Below are 19,088 nucleotides of genomic sequence, written 5' to 3'. Positions count from 1 at the left end.
TGCTTCCCACTAGCCATCCATTTTACATTTGGCAGTGTATATATGCCAGTGTCTCACTTCATCACAGCTTCCCCTTCCCCCTCTGTGTCCTCAAGTCTGTTCTCTACATCTGCGTCTTTATTCCTGCCCTGCCACTAGGTTCATCAGTACCACGTTTTTAGTTTTCATATATATGAGTTAGCATATGATATTTGTTTTTCTCTTTCTGACTTACTTAACTCTGTATGACAGACTCTAGGTCCATCCACCTCACTACAAATAACTCAGTTTCATTCCTCTTTATGGCTGAGTAGTATTCCATTGTATATATGTACCACATCTTCTTTATCCATTCATCTGTCGATGGACATTTAGGTTGGTCATTTGTATATGTGTATTTTATAAAGCAATGTTTTAGTATTTTCCTTAATTAAATGCCTTTAAGTGTAGTTGTCTCAAAAACAAATATTCCAAAGTTTTTTGATATAATCATGTTAAGTACCATTTCTTAAATAGCATCTGTGACCCAAAATATCCTATTTTACCTTTTTAAATTCATTTTAACCATCATATGAAAAAAACTAAAGAGAAAAAAATAAATTGTAGAAAAAAATAAACATAGTAATAGAAAAATATATCAATATTTAAACAAGAATATCTACATAATAAACTTAGTATTCCTTTTTTGTGTTTGTATTTTTAGCCCCTAAATTTTTAATAAACCACATGAATAAGCTATTTTGGGAAAATTATACTTGACTACTTCTAGATTTCTAAATTTCTTTCTTATTATTTCATTATTATTTTCCAAGACAATACATTTATATTTAAGTTAGAGTATATCTGGATTCAGTATCTTGTAATAAAATACTTTATCTGATATTATAAAAATTTGAAATTACATTTATAAATAATTCTCTTAATTAAAAATATCACATATAATTTTATTACTCCCACAGAGTACAAATTACCAGATGATACTAATCTTAATAATTTCAGTGTTTACAGGAAGTTTTATTCCCTGTGTTCATTACACATCAGTTATATGAAGGTCAATTTTATTTTCCCTCTTCTCTTTATCTTCCAAATACTATGTTTACCTGAACTCATGAAATACGTATACATGTACCATAACTGTAGTACTTTAGACATAGGCTTTTCTGTATAGTGTGTGTACATGCACTCCAGCTCTGGAGAGAAGGGTGGGGTGAGAGGAAGAGAAGGAGGGGAAGGAAGGAGAGGGAAAGGGAGAGGGTAAGGGAGAGAGAAGAGAATATAGTATTAGGGAATACCTAGTCTTGGCTTAATGGTGTTAAGGGTAGATCTAGAAAGCCAACCATCATTTATTTCCCTGTGAGGAATATACGTGTGTGTGTTTGTACATATGTGTGTATGTATGTATGTATATGTGTGTATATATGTGTGTATGTGTATGCATAGGTATATGTATATATGTATGTTTGCAAATTTCTATGTGTGTGTCTGTGTGTGTATTCCAAATTTGAATGCCATTGCAAACTACCCCAACTCAGAGCTTTCAAAGCAACAGTGATTTTGGAAGTAAAGAAGTTGAGCAGGAGTTATCTGGGGAATTTCTTGATCCATGCGACACTGACTGTGTTACTTGGTAGCATTCAGCTGGCACCTGCACTCATTCAAAGATGAGTTCACTCATATGCCTAGTGCTTCAGTGGGAAGAGCTGGGGAACTGGGCTCAGATGCATCCCTAGCCCTTTCCATCTCACGGCCTCTCTATGTGGTCTCTAGCAGGGTAGTTAGACTACTTATCTGAAGGCTCAGAGTTCATACATACCAAGGTAGAAGCTCCCAATCCTCTTAAGTCCAGGGCAGAAATCGCCATACTATCACTTTCACTGCACTGTATTGGTCAAAGCAATCATAGGCCAGCCACAGTTAATGGTACTGGTATTTCATACCCTGCAAAAAGACCGTGACCATCTAATGGCCACTTGCAGCAAGATGAATCTTAGGTTTCTAAGTTTCTTACTCTTTCTCCTGTTGAACAAAAGGCTGAAACCTCATCTTTTGGAGTCAGATCATTTGGTTACCCACTGTATCCACCGTTTTCCTGAAATCTCCTTGATTATAATCAGAACTTTGATGCCAGTGCTATTAGGACCCAAACTGGCCAAGAGAAACAGAGATTTCTTCTGATACCACATTACTAAGATGCAGACATTCTCCCAAAATCTACTTCAGGCTCTTTTGCAGTATTTTCCTCGATTGACTCACAAGGAATCAGAAGCTCAGAAGGTAGTGATTGTGACAGCAGGCTGTGAATTCTAATTGCATGGATTAAATACTGACTGTATGATACCTATCTGCCCTTGGGCACTTTTCTTAACCTTTCTGTTCTTGCAATCCCTCTTTGATAAAAAAAGGGGATAATATGAATAGCATCCATAGTCAGTTGATGTGAGGACTTAGCGTGAGGATTTAGTGATTTAACATAAATATTCCTCATTACGATTAACAAATACTTAATAACTGTCAGAGTTCTATCATCATCATCATCGTCACCATTGGAATTTCATCACCCAGGTAAAAGCCTTTTTTGAAGTTTATTATTTATTTTTCTCCCCACAGTGCTGTCTCCGTACATTCTTGCTGACTGGAGTAGTTAAGCTGAAAGCCTGCAAGTCTATAGAGTATTTGGCCTTCACAAATGCCCTGGCAAACCTATGATTTTATCAGTGTGGTTATTAAATATATTGACTAGAAAGACTGGTCTTTGGAAGTTGTAGATCACATTGAAACCTTAAGAACAGATATAAACAGTAAGCATAATGCAAAATGGAGAAACATATTGAAATAAAATCTTCTAGGTCAGAAGCATATTTATTGATGCATAAACACAACTACATTCTCTTTGAAACTGTCTGATCTATGTCCCCAAATCCGTAGAGAAGGTAATGCCCATTTTTTTTATGATACTGTTCCTCTTTCCACCTCCTCTTCTCCTCCCTCTGTCTCTCTCTCCCTCCACAAACACAGCCCTCCCTGTCTCTCTCTTTCACAATAGTACAAGCCTCTCCTAAGGGTCTACAAGGTCAAGGACTTCATTACTTGAACTAATGACACTGTGGCATTCTGATTTTACTGTCAGGAAATCCTGGCTAATATTTCAGCTTCTGCAAATTTCTGATCTGGACAAAGTTATTTAAACGTTGAGCTTTCTCTCTCATGAAGAATATGGGGAAAAAATATGAGCTATATACCTGAAGAGAGTGCCTAGGTCACAGCCCATACTCAAAACCTGTGAACTCACCACCCTTTTCTGCTCACCAGAAATAAAACGCTTCACCGTCCATTTTAATGGTAGGAAGAAAAAAATGTAGAGGAGGAAAAATTGAATCTTCCCACTAAATCATAAAAATGTCTACATTCATGAATTTAGGATTGTTAATTCCATGAGTCATAGCTTGAAGTTAATTTTTTTTTTTTATTCTGGGATGCCAGTGTTTCATATATCTTATATTTTTTCTTTAAAAATAAAATATATGGTATAGTGAAAATATAAATAAAATTCTGAAGTTTAATCAGTTATCCACTGAAGCTTTAGAGTCTGAAATGTGCTAAATTTATCCGTAGAGATAATCATGCATCTGCCCAACCACAGCCTGTAACAACTGACCAGTAGTGAAGTGTAGTCAGTCTTGACTTTCCACAGGGGCATCAGTGGAGCTATTCAAACTTTCAGTCACTTGAGGAACAAAACCTAGAAATATTCTGAGAGTATTAATGAGTACCTAATCTCTGTTATTCTCCTACAGTTGTTTTCCAATGAAGCCAATGTTGTCGATACAGCCGTGCACATTCTATATCCACACCTTTGTTCATGTCAGATCCCCTTTCCATGGATTCTCTACTTCTCCATCTATCTTTCCATATCCTACAAACTTGTCATTGTCCCATAAAGTACTCCTTGGTCATGCTCATCCTTTTCGATAACTAAAACCTTCAAAGTCTGTGTTTTGTCTTCCATTTAATAAAATCTATTTGTAGTATTACTTAACTTTCCATATTTGCATATTCATTTCCCTGTCTGTAAACACTCTAATCATGACCTTCTAAAGTCATAAGCTCTATCCTATATGTCTTTGTATTCCACATTTTAAACAGAGCAGAGACACATTCAATATACATTGGATTGGTGACAAATGAAGAAAAAAGGTTTCTGAAACTGTGGTAATGTTACATACATATAGATTCAATGTCTAAATGTTTTTTATTTCAGTGTAGACAGGAATTTATGGAAGCCACATTATCTTTACAAAGTTAGTAGGGAAAATTCATAATGTGTAGTTGAATAGAAGTAGCATATAATATACTAAATGTTGAAACAAATAGCAATTTAATATATAACATAAAAAATCTCTCAGGTACCTAGATCATCACAATTAGGTAGTTGGAAAGATGAATTATTACTGCCAAGATATTAAGTGTCATTGTGTAGAAACTGAAACTTCTAAACATTTATAAACCTCTCAGTGTTCATATTAATTATTTTAAATGAGCAGATCCTCCAATGAAATATGAGCACCTTGAGGCCAGATATCATATGTTCTCAACTGTAGGTGGAGTGGATATCTCAAATTGGACTGCTCATGAGAATCACAGAAGGGGCTTGTCACAAATACTGATTGATGCTGGGCCCACTTGCCCAGATTCTGATTCAGTAGGTCTAAAATAGTGCCCTTGGAGTTGCATGATAATTGTCACTTCATGTGATTTTGTTAAATGACCCTTGTGCCCCATTAGAGAAACACTAGGGCTCCAATACATTTTAATAGACATTACAAAGTGACATAATAGATTTTAAATGAATGAATGAACGATTGAACAAATTCAGAGGCAAAACAAGCAACTGAGCCAAAATAAGTATGTGTAGTTAAAACCTGGAAGAAAATTTACCAGTTCCTCTTATAAATGCATATATGTACCTTGAAGGTTTTTGTAGGAATTTGAATGTCATGCTTGTTTATTTGTTCCAAACTTTTAGGGGTTTTATTTTGAAGTCTTCTGTGGTATTATCTAATCAACTAGATTTGTATATTTCCATCTTAAATACTTTTTAGTGGGTAAAGTACAAGAAAAAATTTTGGAGGGTCTATTGCTCTATATGAATATCATCAGCCAGGAAACAAAAACACAAAGTGGGTTAGTGAGTCAGGTTCACTGAGTAATGTTTATGACCACAGACGAGTTTCAATGTTATGAGCTTGTATTGAACAGAGAGTCATTCCCATTTACAGGCCCCTACACAGCAACGTGATTGGGAAGCAGTAGTCAGAAGGTAATTTGCAGGCAGTGGGGCACCTACAATTGTTTAAAGGGAAAGTAATAAGAAACAAAACAAAATGATACAAGGGTAAGCACATCCTGTTGATTCAACCCAGCATCACAGGAGATAAGAGGAAAAATTCCTGTTAAAATTTTTGAAGTAAACATTGCTAGTGAAGATATCAAACATTCAGAATATGCCATTACCAGTTACCTAGCATTTACTGAAAAGAGGAGAGTTTTCTTTGTTTTTAAACAAACAAACAATGCAATAATTTATGGTGATTAATTCAGCTGCTCTGAGTTGTTTTCTTCACAAACTTACTTAATAAAAAGGCCATGTGGTAAGTCCTTATTATGTTTATTTGGAAGGCAAAAATAAGTTATATTACAACTACTGGGTCCGTGGGTACATGGCAGAAAAGCCAAACAAAAAAACAAAACATCAATTTTTATTTGGACTATGTAAATATAGTTTATCCTAGTCTTGTACATGAGTTTAGGCTTCACAATTTTGAAAAATGTATATTACTATTGCATATTGTTTGTTGTCTGTGCGCATGTGTATATCCTCATACATGCTTTTATTGACATGACAAGATGGCAATAAAAAGTGAAGAAATGTATGAATACATAATGGCAGAACTTCGCCTTTCTAATTGTGGCTTTTCAAAACATAGTTTTGACCCACTTACACTGGAATCACCTGTCGTAGTTGTTATGGCTATTGGGGGAGGTCATCCAGAGGATGTGAATGCCAGTTGACCAGCAAGCTGGACCCAGACAATCAGAGGCTCTGCATCCCCTTCTCTGACCTTGGAATGTGCGTTCTGCCCACATTTCCCACAGTGGGGGTTATTTTCAAGGCTGCAGTCTTGAGAGAGCAACTTTCAGGATACAAGGTTAATATATAAAAGTCAATCTCTTTCCTATATGCCAGCAATGAACAAGTAGACTTTGATTTAAAAACACAATATGATTTAGGTTAGCTTCCCCTAAAAGAAATACTTGGGTATAATCTAACAAAAAAGGTATGAAACTGATATGAGGAAAACTACAAAACTCTCATGAAAGAAACAAATAAGAGGTATTGTTAAATAAATGGAGATATATTTTATGTCCATGGATAGGTAAAACTCAATATTGTCAGTTCTTCTCAACTTTATCAATGGAATACCAATCAAAAATCCCAAAAAGTTATTTTGTAGGCATTGAAAAACTTGTTTTAAAGTTTGTATGTAGAGGCAGAAGACCCAGAATAGCCAACACAATATTAAAGGAGAAGAACAAATTAGGAAGACTGACAGTACCCTACTTCAAGATTTACTGTAAAGCTATAGTAATCAAGGCAGTGTAGTATTGATGAAAGAATAGACAAATATACCAATGGAACAGATTAGAGAGCCCAGCAATTGTTTCTCATGCATGTAGCCAACTGACCTTTGACAAAGAAGTCAATATAATACAATGGAGAAACATTTGTTATTTCCACAAATGGTGCTGGAACAAATTGACAACCACATGCCAAAAAAATGACACAGATATTACACTCTTAGGTAAAAGTAACTCAAAATGGATCACAGACCTAAATATAAAGCTATAAAATTCCTAGAAGGTAACATAGAAGAAAATCTAGATGACATTAGGTATCTTAGGCTGTGACTTTAGGTATAACACCAAAGTTGTGAGTGATGAAAGAAATAATTTATAATATGGATTTCAAAATAATTAAAAACTTCTAAACTGTGAAAGACACTGTCAAGAGAATGAGAAGACAAGTAATAGCCTGAGAGACAATATTTGCAAAAGACTTATTAATAGGGGACTGTTATCTAAAATATACAAGTAACTCTTGAAACTCAACAGTAAGAAAACAAATAACCTGATTTTTAAAAATGGACAAAAGACCTTAACAGACACCTCACCAAAGAAGACATACATATGGACATAAACATATGAAACAATTTTCATCATTATGTGCCATTAAGGAAATGCAAATTAAAACATCAGGGAGATACCATTACACACCTAATACAATGGTGATAGTCTGAACACTGACAACACCAAAACCTGGCAAAAATGTGAAGCAACAGAAATTCATTCATTGTTGGTGGGGATGCAAAATGGTACAGCCACTTTGGAAGACAATTTAGCAGTTTCTTACAAAACTAAACAGACTCCTAACATAAGATCCAGCAATCACACTCCTTGATATTTACTTCAAGGAGCTGAAAACATATGTCCACACAAAAACCTGCACACAGATGTTTATAGAAGTTTTATTCATAATCACCAAACCTTGAAAGCAACCAAGATGTCCTTCTGTAGGTGAATGAATAAACAGTGGCACATCCAAATAGAGGAATATTATTCAGCACTAAAAAGAAATGAGCTATCAAGCCATGGTAAGATGTGGAGGATCCTTAAATGCCTTTTAGTAATTGAAGAAGCCAATCTGAAAAAAATTGCACACTGTATGAATCCAGTTATATGACTTTTTGGAAAAGGCAAAATGTGGAAACAGTAAAAAGATCAGTGGTTGCCAAAGTTGAGGGGAGGGAGGGTGAATAGGTGGAACAGAGAGGATTTTTAGGGCAGTTAAATTATTCTGTACAATACTACAATGATGGATACATATCATTATACATGTGTCCAAACCCATAGAATGTACAACACCGAGTGATCCCTAATGTAAATTACGTACTTTGAGTGATAACGTGTCAATGTAGGCCCTTCACCTGTAACAAATGCATCATTTTAATACAGAATGGTGCTAGCTGGGGAGGCTGTGTGTGTCAGCAGGAAAAGGGTACATGGTAACTGTCTACTTTCTTAATTTTACTATGGACCAAATTGCTGTAGAAAATAAAGTCTACTTAAAAGGAAAAAATGTGTTATTGTGCATCAGCTGTGTTCTAGACTACCCTGCTTACAAGCATCTGGGCCACATGTTTGAATAAGGTTATTGTATACAGGGATCATGTTGCTATGGCAATTTGCCTGAACATTCCCCAGTTACCTATGTGCCCTCAGGGGAGGTCATAGGTAAGCACATGCAACTGAGCCGTTCTCAAGAGAACCGAGAGTTTAAATGAACCCTTAAACAATCGTTTCTGAGAAAGATGTGTCAATTCTGGATATGCTCTTTTCTTTCCATAAGCAAGTTTAGCTGACAAATTTCTTCCCATTTCATGTCAGAGTAGCAGTATTATAAAAGAAGGGAGATAATGGCAATTGCAATGAAATTATTAAAGTCCATGCTGTAAAACAGGGGTTGTGCTAATTCCTCTTCTCTGATCCTCTGAAATGAATAACATTCAAATTGCATAAAAATATCTATCATTCACTTTTTTAACGACAGATTTTATTTTCACATATGTATATTCTGCAAATATCACTGTAATGATTTCATTGTAAAACATCCTGGACAGTAATCTCATACTTCTACATATCAGAGGCAAGTCCCATTTCTAGTGTATTCTTTTTAGAATGGCATCTTTTTTTCCCCCAAATATCAGAGTATACATTCTTTCATTAAATATTTTCATAAATTCTTAACTTGTTCCTTTCTGCATCAATTTAATTTTTTCTTATATAATTATCATATGTGATAAAACGTTCTATTTAATCACGATGCTTGAGGCTTTTTCATATGCATGAATTAGATGAATCATTTATTATCATGTTATTATAATTTCTTTTGATAAGAATAATTTTCATTCCTATTTAGCTTCAGGAAAGTTCTCCTAAATTCCCTCAATTATATGTTCACAAGTTTTGAAAGTAGGGAGATCTCTTTTCCTGGGGCCTGTGGCTCTCCTCTCAGAGCATTGCATATGCAATCAATTCGGTGAAAATAAAAAAGAAGTGGTTAGGGCTTCCCTGGTGGCGCAGTGGTTGAGAATCTGCCTGCCAATGCAGGGGACACGGGTTCGAGCCCTGGTCTGGGAAGATCCCACATGCCACGGAGCAACTGGGCCCGTGAGCCACAATTACTGAGCCTGCGCGTCTGGAGCCTGTGCTCTGCAACGAGAGAGGCGGCGATGGTGAGAGGCCCGCGCACCGCGATGAAGAGTGGTCCCCACTTGCCGCAACTAGAGAAAGCCCTCGCACAGAAACGAAGACTCAACACAGTCATAAATAAATAAATAAATAAATAAATAAATAAATAAAAGAACGTGAATTTCTTTAAAAAAAAAAAAAAAAGACGTGGTTAAGTGTTCTATATTCAAAACAACTGATCGACTAATCCTTTCCACTTTTAAAAGACTATCTTTTCAACTTGGATATACAAACCCATTTTCTCCCATTATATTAACGTATTGTCTGCAAAAGTGTTTGTCAAGCTCTATAGTTGGCAGTCATTATAAATGGCACTGTCCCGTGAATTGTGCTGCTAACTAATTAAGTGTGAGTTTGATTGAAGCCATTGGTGTCTTTCTCAAAAGTGACATGATCCAACTATTTTGAAGAAAAGTAAAAAGGTGGTTGTTAAATGGTGACCTATGTTTGGAGTAGCAAATATATTTATATTGTATATTTATATGAATATAAAACAAATATAAATACATGTATGCTTATCTATTTATATGCTTATGTTTAATATGGCTCATGTATATGAGGACAAGTTTTTATTTTAAGACATGTTTGATAGTCCTTGCATAAACTTGACCTGCTAGAAAATGTGTTTCAGTTTCTAAATTTAAGGCTTTATTGACAAAGCTATCTAATTTATGTGTGCGTGTGTGTGTTTACCTACACATAACTACATATGGATATATAACATTTTGTATCTCTTTATTGAATCCAGTATTAATTAATGAGAAAGTGCATTAAATGTCTTTTTTGGTACTACAAGACAAAGAATGTGACTTTTACATGCAAGTTTTAGAACCAATCTCATGACTTTATTTTGCTAGTGTACTTAGATCTAGTTCTTATTGTAGTTGTTATTTCCTGACAAAAAGTCAGTTTCTTAGTCTTGATAAATGTTAAAATGCCTCCTGCCTGTAATCTTTGTTCAAGTGTCTACACTCCGCCAATGTTTTTCATCATCAAACTTTGACAACCCTGTCAGAAAACTATGTAACTTGTTCTGTAAGGAGGAAAATTAACCTCTGCTCAAAACATCTCAGCTGACACTTGTGAGGAGAATGAGTTGTGAAATATTCAGGCCACCAGCAGAAGGAAAGAGCAGGGACTGCAGGGCCGCACTCTAGAGGCCAGTGACCCCGAGGACCGCCAAGAGATGGGTATCTTCATTTGCCTCTAATAGATTGGTTTGGGATACATGGTTATAAATAAATATTTCGGTGAGACAGTTTTAATAACATTGTCAAGGTACTGTTTGTCTCAGAAGCCTGGTTTTCTCTCAAAAGCATTTCAGTTAAAACTACTTTTCTTAAAAGAAAAAAGAGAGAGATACCTATGTTGCTTCTCATTTAATGTATAATCCATACTGTTTTGTTTAAAATATGTATTACAGGAGTTATTAGAACTGCCTTACATAATATGGACAGAGAAGCCAGAGAACATTACTCAGTGGTCATTCAAGCCAAAGACATGGCTGGGCAAGTTGGAGGGCTGTCGGGATCCACCACGGTCAACATCACCCTGACAGATGTCAATGACAACCCCCCACGGTTTCCTCAAAGTACGTACCTGTTTCTTCTGATTTGCACTTATCACTATTCATTTATGTAAAACAGATTGAAGTACAGTTGACCCTTGAACAACACAGATTTGAGCTGCAAGGGTCCACTTTTACATGGATTTTTCTCAGTAGGTACTACAGGACTACATGATCAGATCTGTGGTTGGTTGTATCTGCAGATACTGAGGAACCTGGATGCAAAGGGCCGACTATAAGTTATACACATTTTTGGACAGCAGAGACGTTGGACGCTCCTAACCCCCATGTTGTTCGAGGGTCAACTATACTTGAACATATAATACCATGTTACTATTACCTTAAATGGGAATATTTTGTTTTGTATGGTCTTCCTTTTATACACAAGACTAAAGAAATCACTCCATCTGTGGTCTCCTGAACCTGGTAGATAACTGTCATTGTGTTAGATATCCATTTCAGTTGGCATCACAGTTAAATACTAAAAATGAGATGGTGGTACTAAGGAATGATATCCTGCATTTGCTGAAGTAGTTATGTATCACTAAGGAATTCATGGAGATATTCATGATACATTTTGATATGGGCATTCTACTCTTGCAAAATAGTCAAAAATGCGCGCTTTGTGACTGAAATTTAAAAAAAATCCTGCAGGTTAGGAATGAACACTTTTCACATACACACACACACAAACACGCCATCCAACCACAGGGTACGGCTAATATAATAAAGTCTGATCTCAAAGTAGAATATGAACCTTGTGAATACAGAGCACAAACTATCAGGCAATTCAAGGGGAGAGAGTGTCAGTTCTGTGAGCTCAGAATGAAATGGTGTTTATGACACCCTCAGAAAGGGAAAGAAACATATATGAGTATTTCTAATGTGGCAGAAACTGTGGATGGCATTTTATAGAATAACCATTAATTATCATAAAAGTCCTGTAGGGGAGCTGTCCTTCTTACACATGCTGTTTAAAAACTGTAACGAAGTAGACAGCGTGGGATGTCAATAAAGGCTCTCCACAAGTCAGTATGAAAGGCCGTCCCCAGCCTTATCTCTCAGCATCGCTCTCAGTACACTCAGTACACAATGGATACTGCCTGTTCCGAAAACATAGCAGTTTGCACATCCTTAAATCAGCCCAGAATTTTCCACACTCACATTCCTTTGTTTAAAAGCCCACTTACAAGTTTCTCTGAACCCTGTTGCAGAATTAGCAGAGAGTTAATTAACCCTCGTTTCCTGTTACATAGCACTTTCCCATGAACGTTTATGCTATATTTATTTCCATAGGTGCATATCTCCCCTACTGTGAGTCTCTCTAAGTAAGAATGATGCTTGATTTGTCTTTGTAACCTTAAATATTCAGATCGTTGCCCAGTCTTGGATAAGTGATTACTAAATGAATGAGTAAATTAGTCGAATTTAAATACTCTGTCAAACTACTATTGTTAAAAGACCATTGTGAAAGAAATTCAGGACTAATTCATCGTTAGGTAAAGCCACTTTAAAATATCGATTCTAAGGATAAGATTATGTGACCTGGTTCTTTTATGTGGCTTTTGCTCCATGAAGAAAATATGTTTGAAAGAAAATTATAAATCATAGATAAGTCCACATTATTAAGCCATGAAGTATAATTAAATTTCAAGTCATTTTACAAAATTACAGTGTACTTTTGTATTCATTTTATCCCTTATTCCACACAATATACATATACACATATTTCATTATGAGAAAAGTGCTGTTGAACTCAGCTGAATATAAACTTTATTATAATTTACAACACCAACCTTATTTTCAACCTACCTTATTTTCAAATAGATTCTACCACCACTATTTTAAAGGTATATATTAATATTATAACCCTTATTATAATAGAGTGAAAAACCCAAACTCTACACAGTAGGGGCTCAATAAATGCTTGATCTTGGTACAAATAATATCTCCCATTCTTTCTCTCCCTCCTTCTCTCCATAAACTGATTTTTAAATTGACAAGTCCATTAAAACTGATTTTTAGAAATCAACAGAAAATTGTAATGGTGATGAATATAGAAAAGTGTATTCCTAATTTATTTTGGTTGATGATAGTTGCTGAAGCATCAGTTCATAGGAAAAACAATTGTTTTACCTGTCAAGGACACAGAATAAACGTACACTCATTGAATGAACTCATTATATCCAATGGGATGTACATGTCTTCAGTCTGTAGCAGTCTGTGCAGAATGACTGACAACTGTCAATCCTGCCACATGTTGAGATGCTCTTAGTGTTTTGAAACAGAGGCAGTACACACCCGGAACCTCACACTCTGATTTGTTTAAAAGATATTTTATTGTGCACTCATATTGCACTAAACACATTGCTGCTTTCAGAATGATTTGGTGTCACCATGACAAGAGTAGCTTGCGGTAAAGTATTCTTTAATTTTCCCACAAGCATTATAACTCACCAAGTGGGTAGATATATAGTGGGAAACTTTGCAAACCGCATGGAGGAAAAAAAAAAAGATGTACTATGAGGACTTGCGTTCACAAAGCACCATGAAATGCATCATGAACTCTATATACAGTTCAAATTCTATAAAGATCAGTCATCAAACGGACCCAGTATAACTTAAAGTCTAATTTACCTGATATTAATATAACTATTCCAGATTTTTCTTTTTCCTTTTTTTGGTTAACAGTTGGATGGTATAATATTTTTCATCATTTTACTTTTTTTACTATATTGTTCTTATTTTTTTAAAGTTTTATTTAAGATACTAAGTTTTTATTGATTTGTTGTAATCTGGTTTCACATTTTTGTTGTTTATTTTTATTTACTATACTTATAATTAATTACTGGTACATTTCTATTTAAGTCTATCATCTTGCTACTTGTTTCTTTTCTCTCTTTTCTTACTTTCTGTGAATTATTCATGTATTTAATTTTGTTCATTTTATCCTCCATCAATATTTTTTATTTTACTTTCTTCTATTTTTCTTTAATGTTTGCTCTAGATATTTCAATTTATTTCATTCCACCTTAAAATATAATTTATCACTTGAAAAATGGAATAACTTTAAACTTCAAAAATCTTTGATTTTTGCTATTTTTGTCCTCTTATAAATTAAGCCTTATGTGAAATTGTAATTTTGTTTTGTTTTGTTTTGTTAAAGAATCATGTTTTAAGTCAATTATAATTTATCCTTCCTGGTGCTATTTATTCTTTCCTTATTTTCCATTTTTCCTTCTATAGTCATTAATTGTTTTTAAAGGAAATTCTAAATTTTCTTTAAAAATCCCTTTCTGTTCCTTTAGTGCTAGTCTACTATCAATGATTTTTTTTTCCTTTTTAGTTTTTTTCATAGACATTCTTTTTCCTACATGTTTAAAAGGGTAATTTCCAATGGAAATGGAATTCCAGCTTTAAGGATATTTTTTTCTATTTCAATAATTAATGATGTAATGTCTGCTGACCACCATCTTGTCTGTTAAAAAAATCAGTCTCAGTCTTATTATCATTTTACTATAGTTTATTCTACTTTAACAGATCTTTCTTATTTTAAGATATTCTTTGCTTAACTTTCCAGGAGTTTAACTATGTTGTACCTAGGAGGTATTTACTTTTTTTAAGAATCTGCTTTTCAATTATAAGGCATTTTAAAGCTATCTTTTATTGAGTTCCAGGGAATTTTGGTCAGCATTTACTCAAATATTTCTTCTATCTTATTTCCTCACTTCTTAACTACTGGTTCTGCAAAAGTATACGTTTGGTCTTTTAACTATGCACCATCAGTCTACTCTTCTATATATATATATATTTTTTTTCTCTCTCTTTTTTAATCTAGCTATTTTATATTGACCTATATACTAGTTCACTAATCTTTTCCACCATGTTTATTCTCCAATTAAACTTGTGTATTAAATTTATTAACTCTATGCTTCAGCATTGACATATTTTAGCTCTATCGTTATCCCTTGACTTATTAAATATACATTATTGGTATTTGCTACAATTTTTCACCTTTTTTCTATATGTTCTTAAGCCTTAATCTTAATTATTTCAAAATCCTTTCCTAATAATTCCTAAATCAACATCATATCTGGGTCTTTTTACTGCTTGTTTCCTTTTTGGTTTTGGTCATTTTCCATTTTTAAGCGTATCTTATTATTATTGATTGAACATTATGGATAAACGATTGTAGAAGTTCCTGATTATGTCATCTTCCTCCACAGAGAGTTGTTTTTTTTCTTGCAGATATGTAGAGTATGATTACCTAAATTAGTTAGACTTTGTTATAACTGGTCAATTTCATTTTTTCCCCTTATTCCTGGGAAGTAGCTCTTACTCCTAAAAACTAATTTTTCTCTAATATCAGCTGGAGTCACAAGCATTTACGAACTCTGATTCCTGGTGCCTCATGCCTGCTGAAATGTCTGCTTAGGTCTTTTGTCTTCCAGCTTTGCTTTCCTTGAGTCTCCACATATGCAAATGTGGTACATATATCTATAATTATCACAGGGAAAATTGCATTCAGATTTTGGGGTTCATTTCTCTGAAGTTTCTTCTTTGTGCCTTTATTCTCATTTCAGCTACTGTGCCAGCCCTTTAACCCCAACCTCTGTTTCACAAAGTACGTAATTTCTGTTTGGTCTCTTTTCCATAGCACAGCATATTAAAAAAATGCCCTGAGTCATTGAGAATGTAAAACTCATCTTGTTATGCTTCCTTTCCCTCAAGGACCATACCTCATCCAAGCCTCGCTGCATTGAATTCTCTCCAATGGCAGTCATTTTATGTATATTGCGCAGCTTGTATAGTTGTATTTGATGGGAGAGTTAGTCAGATATATACAATTCCATCAAGTCCAGAACGGAAAGACCACTCCATTTGTTTAAGTTGAAATATCATGGAAGATACTTAAATAAATAGTATACCAATTTGATATTTAACCTGGCTAAATTGAAAGTATACATTTTGAAAGAGAGCTGGAATTCTCTAATTAATAGTAAAACAGGCAAGTTATTGGTCTATTATAAATAGCTTTTCATTCAACCTTATTAAAGACAAAATATATTTATCTATGTTATGAGATAATATACAAAATAAAAACAATTGAAAAAATTATTTTATTATATATTCATTCTATTAAACAAGATGCGTACACCTGAAGAGAATATTCTTTCAGACAAGATAACAGCTATAAATAAATAAGTTAGTGGAATTCTTTTAAGGTTGGATATTTTGGAATAATTTGAAATTGCCTATTTAGAAACTAACTGGTTATAACACATCAATCATTTTATGATTTGTTTTAACCTATTTGGCTGTATGCTATGACAGAGTTGTAGGCTGATTTTTTTTTTTTTCTTTACTTATTCTGTTTTGTATAGATATGTGTGTTTATGGACATGGGCATATATTTCTTAGAAATGATTTGATTATTACTAGTTAGTCTTTACAAATCAATTTCTAATTCTTCATAGAATGCTGAAAAAAGTAGGAATGATTTTCAGTTGGGATTTATAAGCTTACAGTTTTTTCAGTTTTTTATGAGTCATGCTTATGATTAAAATTGAGTGAGTGTTAAAAAGTGGCCCATTGTATCATTACTTTGAAGAAAAAAAATTTGTACAGGAGAATCAGCTTTGCAATGCTGCATGTTGACACGTGGTAACACAGAATGTAGGTTAAGCAATTTTAAAGGTATTATTCCCAATTACAGTGAATATTCTGATATAGGACAGTTGTCCTTTTAATGTGTGGCATTTGAATAGCTGTAGAATTAGTCTTTTATTTTATTCATGTATTAAAAACATTGCAGGCAGAGCTTAACATAATTCTTAATGATTAGTATTCAATACAAGTGTCTTAGATTCAGGGAAATCCCAGATTCCTTGTGTGTCTTTTTTTTAAATTTGAAAGTAGCATTTCCAATGTATACTATATCTGCATAAAACAATTTAATGTAGAGATTTTGAAACTCTCTGGTTAACCCTATGATGTCAGACATCCAGGATAAATCATATTACAGTATCTTAACCACTTATGTGTCAATCAACTTTCTCCCAGAATCATCTATAAATAAATATGTATCTTGTGTAAAGGTGGTCACTTTCCCAAGTAAATATTATTCGTGTAATAAAAATATTAACTAGTCAGAATAAATGTAATGATCAGTTGATTACAGTTCTTATAGGCTAGGGCATGGGGTTAATCTTAGGAAATGACTTATTTGCTCACCTGGTAAAGCTACTGAAGCAAAGGTACGAGGTCTTTTAAAAAGCAATGAGAATCAAGACTATCCTGGGAAAAGAGTATATTAAAAGGGACAAGCTTCAATGAACCAAATTCTCTTTTATTATTCCCATCAAGTCTTCCTTTCTTAAATGTACTTCAGCTAATCATTAACATTTTATGATGGAGTCTAAGAAATTATTTGAAAAGGATCACATATGGCATATGAAATTATGGAGTATTCAGAAAAAAATATGAAATAATATCTGTATCTCTATGTCACATAAAATTATGTAGTCTTAACATTAGCACTATTTAAAGGTATCTTTAAAACTTGCTAATGAGGTAGAATATCACTTAGAAATTATTCACATATATTCAAACTAAGGAAAAAAAAGACACTACTAATGTACTATACACAATTTGATACCTAAAATTCAATAATACACATTGCACCACCTCATAGCTCAGCAAGTCTAAGCTTCACAACCAGGCATTTAAATCATAAATGTTCCAGTATATTTAACTTTCCCAGATAAGGAGAAATTCTATCTTAAAATAATTTAAGGCATCAAAAATGCTATAGACTCTGTAGTAGACATTTGGTGTAACAGACGTTTCATTCATAGAAAAAATTGTCTCTACACACTTTCTAATTTTTTTCCATGGAAAATATCTTATAGCTGCCAAGAGTGAACCAACCTTCATGATATTTACAAAAAAAGAAATGTAGGTGTATACATAATCAACATTTTGACAGCAATTAAGTAGCTAATATTAAAAAGGAGCTTAAATTTAGAGGAATGAGGAAAACCAATTTGAAGACTTGTTTGATATGACAAGTCTAGTCTCTATAAGCTGGCACCAGCTATAGAACTCAGAGGCTCCTTCTTTCCAATATAGCCACCTCTTCAGCTAGGGAGCTTCCCCTCTTGCATATTTGCCTAGGTGCTGTAGTGCTCTCTGTCTCCTGACCTTGAAAATATAGAGAACATTATAGGGGTGGGAGTTCCTTTCTACGGGAGCTCTGTTGTAGAGTTCTGTGAAGCCTAAATGTCATACTCTGGAAAAATAAGAGATTAGGGAATTATGTGCATTCTGCTACTGATGTAATTATAAGTTTTCCCTCAATAAATTTTAATTTATATTTTCATGTGGTTGTAGTAGTGTGAGTGAATCTGCACTTCAAGTGGGAAATTTGCAAGCTGATGTTGTGAGAGCCCAGAGAGAGTATAAGGCAGGATGTAGGCACTGGGAGCTAGCATCTTAGCTTGTTAGCCCTGGAGAAAGGAGGAAGTATATAATTACAGGAATTTATTAGAGATGTTACTAGAGTTAGGTGTCTGGCATGAAACCAGGGCTTGCTCTGAAATGAAAAATGGAAAAACTGTACTTATCAATCAACAGAAGATGCAACATAGACATTGACATTGGGGGAATAGATTGGACACAGCTGAATACAGAGTAAGTAAACTGGAAGACATGTTTGAAGAAAATTAACCAGAATGCATCTGAGAAGCTGAAGATTAGAGAGAGAAAGAGAGAGACAGAGAGAGAGAGAGAGAGAGAGAGAGAGAGAGAAATATGTACCAAAGGAAAAAAAGCTTCAATGTACAATCATAGGACTTTCATATGAAGACACCAAAGAAAATGGTGAGGCAGTGTTCAAAACAAAAAAATAGACTAAGAGTTTTCAAGAATAAATACAGACATGAATCCTTAGATAAACAATTATTAGAAGCTCCAAACAGAGTGGAAAAATACTATCACCTAGATGTGTTATGGTGAAGTTTAGAATTCCAAAACCAAAGAGAAAACCATTTAACTCACTATGAACTTATCATCAACAAAAGCAGAGTACAGATGACAATAGAGAATTGTCTTCAAAATTGATGAGAAGGGGGAAAAACTGTTGCTCTAGTAATCTTTAACACGCTAAATTGCATTA

At 34.2% G+C, this 19,088-nt stretch overlaps 1 protein-coding gene across 1 annotated transcript in view; it reads left to right on the top strand.

The window, feature by feature from the left end:
* CDH18 (cadherin 18) overlaps window positions 1–19,088 on the top strand; it is a 318,315-nt gene that overhangs the window by 188,332 nt on the left and 110,895 nt on the right. Inside the window, exon 4 of the mRNA XM_068532070.1 lies at window positions 10,769–10,936. Coding sequence (XP_068388171.1) covers window positions 10,769–10,936 — 168 coding nt within the window. The remainder of the gene's footprint in view (window positions 1–10,768; window positions 10,937–19,088) is intronic.

This window comes from Eschrichtius robustus, chromosome 2, assembly GCF_028021215.1.
Source record: "Eschrichtius robustus isolate mEscRob2 chromosome 2, mEscRob2.pri, whole genome shotgun sequence".
Taxonomy (NCBI): domain Eukaryota; kingdom Metazoa; phylum Chordata; class Mammalia; order Artiodactyla; family Eschrichtiidae; genus Eschrichtius; species Eschrichtius robustus.
This window is presented reverse-complemented; position numbering and strand designations above follow the sequence as displayed.